The sequence below is a fragment of the Condylura cristata genome, unplaced genomic scaffold (assembly GCF_000260355.1).
Source record: "Condylura cristata isolate star-nosed mole 26May11 unplaced genomic scaffold, ConCri1.0 scaffold00009, whole genome shotgun sequence".
NCBI lineage: Eukaryota > Metazoa > Chordata > Mammalia > Eulipotyphla > Talpidae > Condylura > Condylura cristata.
In genome coordinates, this window is record NW_004567110.1 from 35568341 (window position 1) to 35585320 (window position 16980).

Here is a 16980-nt window from a genome sequence, read left to right on the forward strand (position 1 = left end):
CCCATACCACCTTAATTAGTTAATAACTTTATCTCCTGACAATAAGAGGTTTTTCCCTAGCAATTGAAGAAATAGTAGAATTGGGAGGGAAAGTATCTCTCAGATATCGTATATAATGCTGGTGATGTCAAGATAAGAAAGTTAAAAATACCACACATTTCAGCAAACACAAATAACATCCATAATCTAAAATGGAGTTCTAATGTGTTCTGAACACATAAATGAAGATAAATTAAGGTGCAAATGAGGATTGAAACCCACAGAAGTTCCAGAAAGTGTATCAGAATCCTAGACACTGTCCTACTAGGCTAATTACATAAAATAAGCCAAGCCTAAGAAGTAAAGGCCCATTAGGATTAAAATGTAAGTAAGAGAATTCCCCTGTAAGTTATAGTTGAAATTTCTACTGGGAAAACGCAGGTGATTCATGTTGTGTTAGTTACAGATTTTATTTAAAGCTGTGGAGAATATAGCAACTCATATTACCCGTTGAAGAATAAAGTTTTCTATCAAAAGATAGAAAACTTATTCAAATGAATTAATCCTCCATCCACATTTCAAACAAATTATAATGTGTTAAAATAAGAACTTATGGAAGAAAATATCAAGTCCTTGAGTACAGGAAGAAATCAGCCTCAGAAATCTGGAGATAATACAAAATACACTCTGATAGTGATGACTGCTAAATTCATACTATGAGTGAGTGACCAGAAGTTACTGTACTCTTTACATGCTTGCATTGTATGATTTTTTCCCTTAAACTCAAATGTTTATTTAATAATGAAGAAAAATCCTAGATGTAAGAGAGTTAAAAAAATACTATAGTTAATTTTATGAATTTCTAAACTTTTCTCAAGTTATCAGAGTATTTAAAAGGATATATGCAACTTAGGGAAAAACAGGGAAGTTTTAAAGCAAAAATATCAAACCAAAGGCATCTTTATTTAAAGCAATCATAAGTGATAAAAGGTAACTTCACTGGTCGTTACCAAGTGAAAAAATAAGCCTAAAAGTTAAAAAGAGGTTCAAAAGAATAAATTCTTAAGTTAATGGAAGAATATCTAAAATCTTGGGCATTTGAAATATGATTTAAAATAAAACCTTAAAACTATTATAAAAGAAATTAAATAATTAAAAATACACAATGGTAAACATTAAAACTTAAAAAATATTAGTGGAAGTACGGAGTTACAAAGTAACAACAAAACAAACCATATGGAATTATTTCCAGAGTTCTTCAAAGGTCAGCCATTTACACTATTCTTCCATTATCCAAAGACCTAAAAACTCAGTCCTACCTAATATCTCAGTCTACTTTATTTCTCTTCATGAGATTCCTCTCCCACTTCATTCCTTAAAAATCCATCTTGTGGCCCTCCCTGGTGGCGCAACGGGTTAAAGCACTGCACTGAGAAGCTAAAGCCACTTCTGCATGAGTTCGATTCCCGCCTACCCCGGAGGTGACCACATGGCGTGGCAGACCTCTCCTGACCCGCCCGCTGCTCCCCTCAGCAGTGTACTTCGTTGATCTGTCTGTTCTGCTCCCCACTCTGTCCCTGGTGAATCCTGTCACCCTCCGCATCTCTGGCCTATACCCCAGCTCTGTATGAATAAATAAATCTTTAAAAAAAAAAAATTAAGCAGTTGGGAATCAGAAAACCTGTGTTCTAGCCATAACTCCGTAAGTACTTATGCCTTGAGTGAGTCACTTATTTATTTTACATTTTAGTTTTTAAAATTTATTTACACATACAAGAGCTGGAATACAAGCCAGAAGAGCAGGGGGTGAGAGGATTCACCAGAGACAGAGTGAGGAGCAGAACAGGCAAACTAACTGAATACACTGCTGAATTGCTGAGGGGAGCAGTGGGTGAGACAGGAGAAGTCTGCTGTGCCATCTGGGTTACCACCCTGCCTGGGGATTGAATTTGTGCTGCAGTGGCTGGGGACAGCTTAACAGTGCTGTTGATTAAGTACTTGTGCCACCAGGGAGTTTTTTTTTTTTTTTTTAACATTTTAAGAGGATAGATTAGGAAAAGGAAGAATGAAGAGAGAAACACCTGCATAAACACTTGCAGACAGAATAATTCCACTGCTGCTTTACAAAAGGAAAGAGGTTTGTGAGAAGAAAGTACTGCATAGACACAGGCAGGTGGGAGAGCTGCAGAGCAAATCACTGATAAAGTTATCTTATTAATAAAATGAATGACTGGAATTAATGACTGTAGATTTCTTCTTTTTGGTAGTACTAGCATATCACAAGATGTAATTTTTTAAATTAATTACTTTCCTCTTGTAATGGACCCTCTCCCACCCACCACCAATTTAGTTATTGCAGTCTTGTCCACAGGTAGCTCAGCAGATGACTATTTGGAATCAGTAAAATTCATAAATGGAATTAATAAAATTAAAGAGAGATAATTAAATTAAAATGACTTAATTAAGGTGATCCTAACCCAAATGACTGCTATTCTTATAAAAAGAAACTTGGATATAGACACATAAGAAGGTAAGATACAAAGAGAAGATGGCTACAAAGTGATATATACAAGGCCTCAGAAGACACCAATGCTGTGATCTGACTTCAGTCTCCTAGAACTGTGAGAAAGAAACTTTTCTGTTGTTTAAGTCACCCAGTGTGTGGTAATTTTAGTATAACAGTTCTGGGAAGCTAAAACAACTTTCATTTATCCCCACCAAAATTTACTGACTAAGGATACACAGTAAACTACTACTACTATAGTTTCAGAAGCCATCAAATTTACAAATGTATGGAAGTATATTAAATTTCACCTTTCTTCTGAGCATATTCTGCTCAACTAAATCATAAGAGATAATTAGTTATACAATATATGAGTTTCATCTCAAAATATATCAACATTATAATCCTACAAAATCATTTTGACAGATATGTATTACATTCATTGTATGATGGATAATTATAATCTTTTTTTAAAAGATTTATTTATGCATATAGAACTGGGGTATAGGCCAGAGGTGTAGGAGTGGTGAGAGGATTCACCAGAGACAGAGTGGGGAGCAGAACAGACAGATCGACAAAGTACACTGCTGAGGGGAGCAGCAGGTGGGTCAGGAAAGGTCTGCTGTGCCATGTGAGTCACCTCCAGGGCTGGGGATTGAACTCTCATTGAAGCAGCTTCAGCTAACTTGCACTGCTGCACTTTAACCCACTGTGCCACCAGGAAAGGCTGATAATTATAATCTTTATATAAGGTTCAATAGTCTAATAACACAATTAGGAACAACCTACATGCAGCAATAGAGTATATGTTATTACAAAAATTACAGCTGTGTGATATAATATTCTAAAAGTACTAAAGCCAGCTTTCAAAGAATAACACTGAATTTTACAGGGAATACAAAATGACTTAACATTAAGAGAATAAGAATATGAAACTAAATATGATCCCAATTTTTATGTATACACTCACAGAGAAAATGCACTAAAACGTTAACAGTAATATGTCTGTGTTACGAAAGTATAAGGAAAATATTACATGTACTAAAAAAAAAAAGATTTTCTGTAAATCTTAATCTAGTGCGAACAGCATACAGGTAGATGAAACAAATCTTAAATATTTAAATATCAGCATTTTAACTCCTAGCCCATTAAATCTACTTTTAGGAACGAGGAAATTTTTTTAAGAAATAAGATGAATACAATTTATATATCTGAAAGAACACATTTGAGTGACTATTAGAAACTGCCTAAATGTCAAACAGTAGGTTAAGTTAAATATGGTGTAAGATAAAATGTGGTCCTGAAAATTCATAAACCAGAAATTTAGTTTATAAATTTTCTTCACAATACACACTATTTTGACAATTTGATAAAAGCATTCAACTATGTCTCCTAACTCAGAAACATTACCAATAAATCCCAGAATTTTTTCTTTTAAGTTCATAAAATTGATTATAAGTATTAGTCTAACCTAAAACTCCCATGACAGGAAAATAAGTATCATGGACAATGGTTAATATATTGTTAAAAATAAACAAACAGGGGTAAACTAGTAGATGCAGAAAAGTAAAATGTATCTGTATCAACAAGAAAAAGACAAACCCTAAATTATAAGGATTGGTCATCCTTGTATAATAGAACTACAAATAATTCCTATACCCTTCTGGGATTTTCTATATTCTCCATATTTTTTACAATGAACTACCTACATAATAGAAAAGGAAAATTTAAGAGTTAGAATCTATTTTGTACAAAGAATATTGTTATTAGTCAACTAACAAAGTATAGTATTTTCAGGTTTTGACCTTTTTCAAATTTTGGATGTGTACTAACAGTAAGTCACTAATAAAAGGGTATTCAGGGTATCACAGTCTATGTAAATCTGTAAAATGGAGAAAGGCCATGGCAAATATTTTCTATTTCATATACCATCACATTAGGCAATGCCAGTAAACTATTCTTTATAAATATAAAACTGATTTTTGGTTTTATTGTTTTTGGATTTCAGGATACTTTCAAAGTGTCTAACAAACTTTCAAAGAAAAGCAAAAACAAAAACTTACATTTTCTATTGTGCAGTAACAAAGCTTGTTTTAAATCTATTGTTGCTTTTCCCAATAAAGCATCCGCTTTTAGAGTGTGATGACTCCAAACCTGAAATTCCAATGTAGTCTGTGGGGTCACATTTCTGAAGGGTAAAATTAAAACAAAACAAGGAATACACAACATTATTCTAAATAATAATTCCTATTAAATAATATATTTTAATAATTTTTAAAAGCCTTTACTACAGTTTGGGAAAAAGAAAAGTCATTTACTTTCAAGTACACTACAGTTCTTGATAACTACATAAGAGCTTTTATCATCAGTACACCAAAACACCAACAATACATCAAGACTCAGATTTCACAATAAAGCTTTCTATTTGAACAAATTTGTAAAGATTTAAGACACTTGATGGCATGTAACAACACATAAATTTACAACATTATACCAAAGAAATGCTATAAAATTAAGGATGATGATAAATTGCCTTTTTATTTTTACATGAAAATAAAGAGAAAAGAAGGCAAATGAAAAAAATGCAAACTATATAGTGAAATAAGCCACAAAGAAAAAGAAAAATACCAGATGGTTTCATTCATAACAGAAGCACAAAGGACCAGGGGGAAAAAAATAACAATAATGAACAACTATACCTGAGACATTTTACAGAGGTAGAGTGGGGAATGGGATCAAAAAGGGTGGTGGGGAATGGACGGTACTATGGTGATGACACACGGGTGAACTGGTGATGAGAAGTCCATGACGATTACAACTGAGATGGGGAACAAAATGATGTAAAAATAAACTATAGTAACAAAAAATATAAATATTTCTAAAAACTTTTAAAAAGGCAAGTTTAGGCAAAAAAGCAAGATTATATTTCCAGTCTAATGAAAATGAATTTTTTTTAGAAGATTTATTTATTTATTCATACAGAACTGGGGTACAGGCCAGAGGTGCAGGGGCAGTGAGAGGATTCACCAGAGACAGAGTGGGGAGCAGACAGAGTGGGGAGCAGAACAGGCAGCTCAATTAAGTACACTGCTTACAGGAGCAGTGGGCGGGCCAGGAGAGGTCTGTGTGCCATGTAGACCTCCTCCAGGGTAGGCGGGGATTAAACTCCTGCTAAAGTGTTTTAGCTTCTTAGTGCTGTGCTTTAATCCACTGTGCCACCAGGGAGGGCCCAAAAATGAAATTTTTAAATAAAGTTTTTATTCATACTAGAAAATAACACTCACTTGAAGTCCTACAAAATATATATTTTTTAATTTTATAATAGTTTATTTTTACATATTTTTGTGCATTTTCCCATCTCAGTTGCAATCCCCTTGGGTTTCCCACCACCAAATCACCCATGCGCCATTACCATAGTCCAGTGCATTTCCCTACAAAATAATTTTTTAAAAATTCAAAGAAGCACTCTTTCTTTGAAGACTTTGCATTCTTAACATAAAGTACTTACACAGTTAGCTGTTCATCCCACTTTGGATTTGAAGAACTACTGGATTTTGCTGTTTTTTTAATTTCTCCATCTACAACTACTTCTGTATATATTGCTGTTCCAAACCAGTTCTTTTTTCTTTTTAGTTTGGCACTTGAAACTAACAAAAACATGATAATCACTAGTGAATACATGTAGTCAAAAAGTAACATTTTGCACTAATCTACAAAATACAACCATTTTTGAAATTCAAATTCTTTTCACTTGCAGAATGAAAATACAACCCACAAAACTAATGACAAGGGCTGAATTATTCAAAAGTTTCAGTGAAATATAATTCACATACCATATAATTTACACATTTAAACTATATAATTCAAATTTTAATATAGTTATAAAGCTGCATCATCACCAAATCTGATTTTAAACTCATTCATCACACCAAAAAGAAAATCCTTAAGCAGACTCTCTTCTCTTCCCAATCCCTCCCAAGTTTCTCCCCCCACAGCACTAAGTAACTATTAGTCTACTGTATGCCTCTACAGATTTGCCTTCTCTGGGTATTTTATATGAATGAATTCACATCACATGATTTTTTTTGTGACAATACGTTTTCCAAATCCATCTATGTGGTAGTTTGTGTCAGTATTCAATCCTTTTGACATTCCAATGTATGGACACTACACTTTATATTTATCTGTTCATTAGCTTATAGACATTTGGGTTATTCCCAGTTTGGCATAATACTGTTATAAACATTACTGCATACACTTTGTGCGGACACATACTTGAGTATAAACCTAGAGTGGAATTGCGAGGTCACAGTGTAACCATGTTGAGTGCGAGATTATCTTCCAATGTGGCTGGAACATTTTACATTCCCACTAGTAGGGCATTCCACATCTACAACCATTTTTAAGTTCAAACTGAACTGCCTCATGCATCAAGAGAAAAGTGTCTTTAGATTCAACATGCCATTAACCTCTCTGCCATTCACGACTCATGCCTTGACTTATCTGAAATTATAATTAAGGCATCATTTTTTTTAAACACTTTACCTGGAAAGTTGGTTTGAAACAAAAGCTTACTTTTGTTTTAGAGTGCATATCTAAGTGAAATCATACATTTTTTTGTCTTTCTCTGTCATACTTCATTTAGCACACAACCTTCAAGGTCTGTTCATATTGCTGGAAATGGTAGGATTTACCCATTTTTAATTATCTCTAATTTAATAAATTATTTTTTTAAAGATTTATTTATTTATTGTGCATACAGAACTGGGGTACAGGCCAGAGGCTCAGGGGCAGTGAGAGGATTCACCAGAGACAGAGTGGGGAACAGAACAGGCAGATTGACGAAGTACACTGCTGAGGGGAGCAGCGGGCGGGTCAGGAGAGGTCTGCCACGCCATGTGGTCACCTCCGGGGCAGGCGGGAATCGAACTCATGTGGAAGCGGCTTTAGATTCTCAGTGCTGTGCTTTAACCCACTGCGCCACCAGGGAGGGCCTTAATAAATTATTTTTAAAAGATCTAAATGAAAACACTAACATTGGTTTGTGGGAGGTTTTTTTTTTTTTTTTAGCCTGGGGTGGGAGGAGATGATCTCTTCTACCTCTAAGGATATAAAGAATATTGTTTCAAAGTAATTCTACCTTGTTTTTGTTAACTGTGTATTTAGATTCAATGTTTTTAGTTGTTTTTTAAAAACTTTATCTCCACATGTATTTCAGTTAACAATATGAATTATATGAAGTCCCTTAGCCAAGGCCTTTTCATGCTTTTGCAAATGAGGATCTCTCTCCCTTGGCAGCTCTTGCTACCAATCTTAATACGCAATGAACTGATTTCTCCTAAAAGAATTAAAGCAAATCTTTCTTTTACTCTGTTCTCTTATGTCTACCAGTTATCTCCAACTGCAAACAGACATAAGAGAACGTCATCTAAGTTCTCATTGGATACAGTTAACCGTTAACAGTAGTTTCACTATTATATAGTAAATTCCTGGGAAACTTAAGATTCGTGTCTCATGTATGTAATTCTGTTTAATCAATACTTGTCTATTGTTGATTGGATGGCCAAATGGATGAAAGTTCTTCATTATCCTTTTCCTGCCTAATAAGTTCAGGACCAACTTAAATGATGCTTATTTCAATACCCCAAATCTACCACTACCAAAGAGGGCATGCAGAGAATTAAATATTCACTAAATAAATAATTTTAGAGGGCATCTAACTTTGAGGCCTGTTTCAACAAATACACCACTGTATGAACCTAGAAGACTTACGGAATACATCAGCTGAATTATGATGTTACAAAGAAAGTTTCATCAGGGAATCATTATTTTAAATTATTATGAAAATAACTTACCAGTTACCTGTAACTGTAACCTTCCACTATGGTTATTACTAGTATCAGACCTTGGTGAAGCAGTGGCCATGTCCCAAAATTCAGCTTAAACCTGTAAAAATAGTAATTTATTTTATGTGTTAGATAAGAGATTATAGTTTTCAGTATGATTAAAACTGCTCATGTGAATCATTAAGAAACCTTTTGTAATGTGCACAAAAAATACTAAGGATAAATGAGACGATAAATACTACTATTCATAGCCCCAGAAAATGAAAAGGAAATCATGCCAGAAGAGAATATGACTGAATGAAAGATATCTAATCACAATACTAAGAAACATAATGTATAAAAAGAAATAGGATCAACATATAGAAATTCTTGTTTGGATATAAGATACTGAAACTACAGAACTCTAAAACAGAGAAACCATGTTAAAAGAAGCCAGGGAAAAAACTGCATCCAAGGAAACAGTAAAATGACAGCAGAAATCTCAACAGCAACAATGGAAGCATAAACATCTACAAATGACTGAAACAAGAATTATTCAATCACCAATACTCTTTTGGGTAGGATGGACAGCAAAAACACATTGCCAGATAAACCAAAAGTGAGTCTGCTAATAGACCTTTACTATTAGAAAAATCTAAAGAATATGTTCTGCAAGAAAGTAAAATTACCACAGAAGGATCATCTGAGATCCAAGAAGGGAAAGATAACTGAAGAACTGGTAAGCATACAACTTAAATAATAAACACTGTCTTGAGTCCAATAACAACAATCTATTACGGTATTTAAATGAAAACCACATAAAACACTAAAATATGGAATGAAACAACAACAAAATGCAGGCATATAGTAGAGAAACAGAAGGGAAAAAGAGGATTCGAATTAATGTTCTTTATCCTTGGATTGCTCAGCAGAAGGATTATGATTGCCTTTAGACTGTATTGTATTCACAGCAGAATTGCAAGGGTAATCATAGAATAGAAATAAGAAGCATCACTTTAAACTAGTGGAGTAAAACAAAATGCATTAAGAAAGAAGAATAACCCCTCCCCAAAAAAGATTAGAAAAGGCATAAATATCCAGGACAAAAAACACAAAGAACTCAAATACAAAATAATCACAACAAGTGTATATGGGTAAACTCAAAACAACACAAAAGATACCTATAAAATAAGGATGTTGATAGGAAGATAAGAAAGATAAAAGTTCTCAGCAAATATAAACAAAAGGGAAGCTGGAATAAGTTCTAATAGTGGAACCTTGCAAAAAAAAACAAAAACAAAAAACAAAAAAAACAAGCACTTTACTCAATTTTTTAACTAGACAACAAAACTCAATAAATTTACATATTTAAAAAGTTGCTAAACTTTTTGACCCCCTGCCCATCATCAGCAAAGTACAGGACAGTATCTCCCTAAGACATTCTGGCTCAGAATGACAACAGTGGTAGAAGAAGCATTTATGTCCCCAAACCATTCCACTGGGGACAGAACAGATAATCGGGAAGTTGTTTCAATCACCTGGCTTAGTAATGGTGACATTTGTATAAGGCACATCTAGTTGAGAATTGCATCCTGTCCACTGCTCCATAGGTTGCTTAGAATGCCAATTTCTACCACAGTTTTCCTAAGGAACCCAACTTGTGATGTGACGCAAACCTCCATTGAGTATCAATTCAGTGCATTTACCACGTGAACCCAGCAATCCAGAGAGGTCGAAAAGTTTTGATTATACTGAGTTTGAAATCCTGGATTCCCTGACTCAGTGTACTGAGCCTTAAATAAGCTTTTAGGTACCAGAATCCAATGCACAGTGTTGATCACACAAAGGATAAGCAGGGTGATTGTTCCTCTGGCTGAGACAAAAATCAGGACTCTTATAAAACAGATACAAACTGAAGGAATCATCCTGCCACAGACAGTTTTGATGACTGTCTAAAAGAGATGATAATAGCTTTGAAGGCAAACACTGTAATCATATGGAGGTCAGGACTACCTCTGATGACTAAGACAGCACAGACTGATGGAAGCCATGACTTTACTATAAACAGTGACAGAAATGTGACAGTGAGTATGACTGAGGTGAAGATTACAGAGTAAGTGAGAAACTATGAAGACCAATATGACAACAAGACATTTGGTCACGGAGCTCCAAAACAATTACTCCTGGGATGATTATCGGTGTGATGAAAGAGATTCCTTCCAAAGATCCAGAGATTCCTTCCAAAGATCCAGACTTAACCTTCAGCCTTACAGTATTCCTAAGGAAGATGACTTCTCCTTCTGGTACCTTCTAGCCTAATACTGAAGTTTCTGTTTTTGGAGTGGCAAAGTCTGATGACCTAGCTGTGAGAGTAAGAAGTAGAAGAGGGGCTACCGAAGGAACAGGAGAAAGTGAACTTGGTTCATTCAACTAGATTGGAATTTCTTAAACCAGTATATTCACCAAAGAAACGCATGAATATTTTGACTCTATGGAATCATGAGCTTGTTTAGCATAAGATATACTAAAGAAAACTAAACAACAAGCCACAAACTAGGAGATATGCATAAAATATAAAAGTGGTCAAAGATTATATGAAATTATATGAACATCCAACCAGGAGTTTTATAGACATAGAAACTTACATGGTCAATAGATATATGAAAACATGCATAAGCTCATTAGTCAACAGAGAAATACAAGGTACTACTTTTTTCAAAACATTATGTTAAAGCTCACTGGAATGATAAGTACAAGAAATTTTGACAAAGCCAAATAATGGTAAAAAAAAAAAGTGGAACAGTGGTAGTTTTATAAAATACTGCTGATTAGTAAAATCCTATTAATAGGTGCTAAAATTGGCAAAACTGTTGGAAAACAATTGGTATTATCATACGAAGTTAAACAACTGTATGTCCTTCAAGATCAATTTTAGAGCCATGTAGTACACTACAAAAGCTGCATTTGTGTGCCAAGTGTAAGAATTTCTTATGATAACAGTAACAATAATGAAATGTCTACTGGTAGAAAATGGTTAAATGAATTAGGTGAACTCACATAATGGAACATTTATATTGTAGTGAGAATGAATGAACTATAGCTATAGCAACATGAATGGATCTTAGAAACTGTAATAGTGAATGGGGTGAAAAAAGAAAGACAGGAGTTCTGGGCATTAACATCTTCCTTTCATTCAGTTCCACCTCCAACATTTAACAATATAAGTAAGGTCATTAAAATGCTTTTAATTCTTAATGGCAAAGAAGACAGAGATGAATTATTTTGCTGAGTATCATGACCTCATCTTTTGCTATGCATTTCCTCTGAAAATGCCACAATTTCATGATTGAAAAAGTAATCCAGAACATGGAGACATTGTGGGTGGAGTTTCAAAAGCTTACACAATCAACACACAATTGAAGTTCACTGAAAAAATGCTGAAGGTCAAAGTACAAATGACAAGTTGCCCTTCTTCTGAGGAATAAGCTACAAATCTAGCTTAAACATTTCTGTAACTGCTTCTATTACATTTTGACATTCTGGATAAGGAGCTTTATCTTATATATGCTACAGCATAATCCACACAGTAAAAAATAAATCTCCCCAATTATTTTGTTACAATATTATTTATTTTTAAGAGATACCTATTTATGCATTCAAGACCTGGGGTACAGGCCAGAGATGTGGTGGGGGGAGGTGAGAGGATTCACCAGAAACAGAGTAGGAAGCAGACCAGGCAGATCTACTGAAATACACTGCTGAGGGGAGCAGTGGATGAGACAGGAGAGGTCTGCTGCACCATGTGGGTAGCTCCCTAGCAGGGGATCAAACTTATGCTACATTGGCTGCTATAGCTGCATAGTGCTGCTACTTAAACTCTTATGCCAACAGGGAGGCCCACAAATTAATTTTTTTTAATATTTATTTTTATTTGGCACAGAAGACCTGGAAAGCAGGCCAAAGATGGGAGGCAGAGGGTGACGATAGGGGTTAGAGGACCCACCAGAGATTGAATGGGGAATAGAAAAGGCTGATCTACTGAAATACATGAACAAGGGGAGCAGCAGGTGAGAAAGGAGGCGTTTTCTGTGCCACATGTGGGTCAGTTCCCTGGCCAGGGATTGAACTCAGGCTTCAGTAGTCACAGAATGATAGCACTGAGACTTACTTAACTCCTATGTGACCAAGAAGGCCCTATTTTGTTACAAATTTAAATTTGCATACTGAGTTTTTCTATGTATTATTTTATAATGCCAGAATGTTCCCTTTGAAATAACAATGTGTGGACACTCCCTGGTGGTGCAATGGGTTAAAAGTGCAGCACTATAAAGCTATCTGTGCCCACTGCAGCAGGAGTTCAATTCCTCACTGGGGAGGTGACCCAGATGGCATGGGCCTCTCTTGATTCGCCCAACTGCTCTCCTCAGCTATATCTTTCATCTGATCTGCCTATTCTGCTCCCCACTCTGTCTTTGATGAAACTTCTCAGACCCAGCACCTCTGGCCTGTACCCCAGTTCCTGTATGCATAAATAAATCAATCTTTTAAAAAAATAAGAAATAACAATGTGTGAATTAGATTTCCTCTATGATAAAATACCATTTTTAAAATGTAGACTTTTAAAAGTCTACAAATGGAAGAATTATGAAGCTCAAATGCACTTATGGTAAAAATATCAAAAGTGAGATAAAAAACTAATTCAGAATAGCAGCTAATTCAGGGTATAGGAAAAGATAGGAACAAGGGTTTGCAGAGGTGTTTACAGGTAGCTCTTTAACTGTTGGTATTGACCTATTTTCTTTTTCTTTTAATTGAAGATTGCATTATAACATTATATAAATTTCAGATGTTCAGCACTGAGAATCAGCATGTGTATATACTATTTTAGGTACTGACCTATTCATATTAACTTTCTTATTTTTGTTATTTTCTCGCCTGGTCCATTATACTCCTGCTATGAGTGAAAAACTTTCTTGTATTACATATAATCTGGGACATTCAAACTACACATTTTCTAAAAACTTAAGGAATAAATGGAATGGAATAAAGTAGATACAGGTAAACTGAAGGACACTAATTTGTCAAGAGTGATGGTAAGGGAGGATGTCTGTAGGCTGTGAAGGAAAAGAAGGCAAAGGCATAGCTTTCACACAGATGGCATGTTATAAATCCTCCAACAAAAAGACACGCTTCTTAAGAACAGAAAATGTTCATTTGTAGGCTGATTAAAAGAAAATCAAGGTACTTTACTGGTAAATTATAAAGGTTATCCATGAGAAAAAAAAAGAGACAAACAAGTATAGGATTAGTTATTTGAGAAAAATATTAAAAGTTTAGAACACTATGCAGACTAGGAAACAGTGCCAAGCAGGTAAGATTATTTACTCTATTACCTAAAGCACCCTCTGTACCCAGCTATCTAACTGTCTCACCTGCTGCTCCCCTCAGCAGTGTATTTAGATCTGCCTGTCCTGCCCCCACTCTGTATCTGGTGAATCCTCACACACACATACCCTTCCCCCAGCCCCAGCTTTTGTACGCATGAATAAAAAAAATTCTTAAAAAAAAAAAAAAGATTATACCTAATTTAAAGAGGAAAATATATAGCACATCAGCTATCCCAATGTATATACATAAAGTTTCCACACTTCATTTTAAAGTAATTATGTGGCATTTAAAATATAATGTGTCTTTAATCTGGGCATTATAATAACTCTGAATAAGTAGAGTGGTACTATTACCCTCTAATAGATGAAGATATTCAGCCCAAAAGTGTGTTTAAAGTCTACAACCATATTTTTAGTGACATATTTGTATAAAGGTATAATTGACTACCAACGTGTATGGAGTTTTTAAAAAAAAAGCATTAATCACTTACTATATACCAGGAACTGTGCTAGACACTGGAGATATAAAGGTGAGTGAGACACGATTCCTTCTTTCAAGGAGCTCATAGTCTAGTGAGGCAACAACCTGTAAACAAACAAGTAACTTTCACTATGACAGTTACAAAAATAGATGCAACACGTAAAGTAGTACATCACAAGCTCGCAAGAGAAAGTGGATAACCCAACCTCAGAGTGAAGATCACCTCTGAATGACCTGAGTCTTAAAAGTTTCCAAGAGAGGGCCCTCCCTGGTGGCGCAGCAGGTTAAAGCACTGCACTGAGAATCTAAAGCCGCTTCCGCATGAGTTCAATTCCCGCCTGCCCCGGAGGTGACCACATGGCGTGGCAGACCTCTCCTGACCCGCCCACTGCTCCCCTCAGCAGTGTACTTCGTAGATCTGCCTGTTCTGTTCCCCGCTCTGTCTCTGGTGAAGCCTCTCACCGCCCCTGAGCCTCTGGCCTGTGTACCCCACTTCTATATGTACAAATAAATAAATCTTTAAAAAAAAAAAAAAAGTTTCCAAGAGAGTATATGAGAAAGTGTGGACATTGAGAGAACTGTTGGCATGCTGGGAAGTGAAATATACAGACAGTGTAAAGTGATGACAGTAGGTTCTATAGGATCATATGGAACCATTTATATGGCATCCTAAATATATGACACATAGTATAGAGTTAATCCCAAAGGCAACAGATAAACCTGGAGGCTTTCAATAATGATAACTGCATTTCAGGATAACTTTGGCAGCAGGGGATAAGATTTTCTAAAATGAGTTTATCTAAACTAGAACACTGGCAGTGTGAAAGGTAAAACTCAGGGTATGTATAAGAACTTGACCAGGTGACTCTGGTTAAAATGAGGGCTAAAAAGGATTATGCATGACAAATATTACCTATTTCACTATCTGAGTAGATGATGGTGCATGCCATAACCAGATTAAGAAGCAGAACAAATTATGGATAACAATAGAGTACAAAGTTTTCAAGAGTCAATTTGGCAGTCAGAATATTTGGCTTTCATTTCCATTTCTGCTACTTACAATGCATACAATTGTGTGTGAGTGTGTGTGTCTGTGGGGGGGGTGACACACAGCCTGAGTTTTAACAAACTTTCAAGCACTGTTATGCACACAAGTGGATTAAGGTGATAAACTTTGCCCAGAGGATACAGACAGAACTTTCAAGCACTGCTATTCACACAAGTGGATTAAGGTGATAAACTTTGCCCAGAGGATATAGACAGTGAAATGTAAAGTGATTATGTTCTGTTCAACTCTAAAAATGCCACCCAGATAGTGAAGAGTTATATATGGGTTCATAATTATTCTCAACTACAAAGCAAAAGAGTTGAGTGAGAATACTGAATGGGACAATAAACAACATTTGCATTTCTCTAAGGTGCTAAACCTAATAAATTCTCACTTAGAAGATATAGCTTAATTACCCACTTACTTCAAGATGTCAATTCTTAACTCAAACAAAATTAAAAACAACAAATCTGATCTATTTTGCATACTATACACAGTATTAAGGCTTAGAAACATTGTCACATGAAATAGCACTGCATATTAATCTGCCTGAAATAATTAATAAACATATTGCTTGAGTAATCTTCGCCACCAGGGAGGGCCCACCATCTTGATTTTAATACTGCATTTTGGGAAGCTTCTCAATCTGGACCAACTGCAAGGTTATTAAGGCTTATAACCTTAATAAACAATGTAAAGGCTCTTTACTTTCTATATGTATATCAAAGAGATTTTTCCTAGTGGAGTCCCATTATAATAAAGCATAATTCTGTTTGATTTTTAATTTTCTATATAACCTAAATATCAGAAAGAAAAAAAAAATCTTATATGACTACATATTACTACTACTAGTGGGACTACATGGTAGAAGGGGGGAAGATGGAGAAGCAATTTTTCTGGATACCCAGGGACTTTGGCCCTCAGAATCACGTACTCATACAAAACTCTCCAAATAATCACCACTATATTTTCCTAATATTCCAAAGACACTTCCAACTTCTTGATTAGCTTTCCAAAGAGCCCCACTATTCTCCTTCATCCCATGCCATCATCCCCAGTCTGTAGTTTCTACATCTACAACTCACTGGACTTGCATCTTGCCTACCCCCATTCCATTCACTTGTACTTCATCTTTATTTGGTTATCTTTATCATTGCACTCTCCCTTTGGAATCTGTCAACTCAGGTTTTCAGTCTCTGTACTCTCTTTTATCCTAGCAGCACCCAATGACAATATTATTACTACTTTCTATTTATGTTTGTATCAGCACTTCACATACATTGGCTCAAGGAAACAGATAAGTACAATATTTTCCAAGTTTAATGCTAACATCTTTCATTCCCATTCTATCTCCCACTAAACTTACTCCCAAAGATCTTTCAATCACAGGACTTTCTCTGTCCCTACAAATAATCCAAGGTGCTAAGGTCTCAATGCATACTTCTAGGATAGAACCCAGCTGATTTCTTAAGTCTTTTTTTTTTTTTAATTCACACTGACCTTTCTGTATAAATATCACTGATTTACTCTCTTCATTGTAAATACAGGAATGTTATTCCCTTGAAAATTTACAAGTATCAGTGGGTGAAAAAGAGTAACACTTCGAAACTGTGCTATTCCTGTGATTTGAAGGGCCCTCCCAGTATTTACAAGACAGAGGACAAAGATGAATATAGATGGCTGTTCACGTATCTTACCATAGTTTGGGTGTTTACCTTAACTTAAAAATACCTATCCAGGCCCTCCTGGTGGCACAG

At 35.3% G+C, this 16980-nt stretch overlaps 1 protein-coding gene across 2 annotated transcripts in view; it reads right to left on the reverse strand.

Moving 5' to 3' along the window:
• Positions 1-16980, reverse strand: part of WWP1 (WW domain containing E3 ubiquitin protein ligase 1) — a 72081-nt gene that overhangs the window by 52739 nt on the left and 2362 nt on the right. For both annotated transcript variants that reach the window (XM_004679752.2, XM_012722969.1), the window contains exons 2-5: positions 14186-14280; positions 8338-8428; positions 5991-6129; positions 4546-4670 (exon numbers count right to left, since the gene is read on the reverse strand). In XM_004679752.2, coding sequence (XP_004679809.1) covers positions 4546-4670; positions 5991-6129; positions 8338-8407 — 334 coding nt within the window. In that variant the 5' untranslated portion in view covers positions 8408-8428; positions 14186-14280. The remainder of the gene's footprint in view (positions 1-4545; positions 4671-5990; positions 6130-8337; positions 8429-14185; positions 14281-16980) is intronic.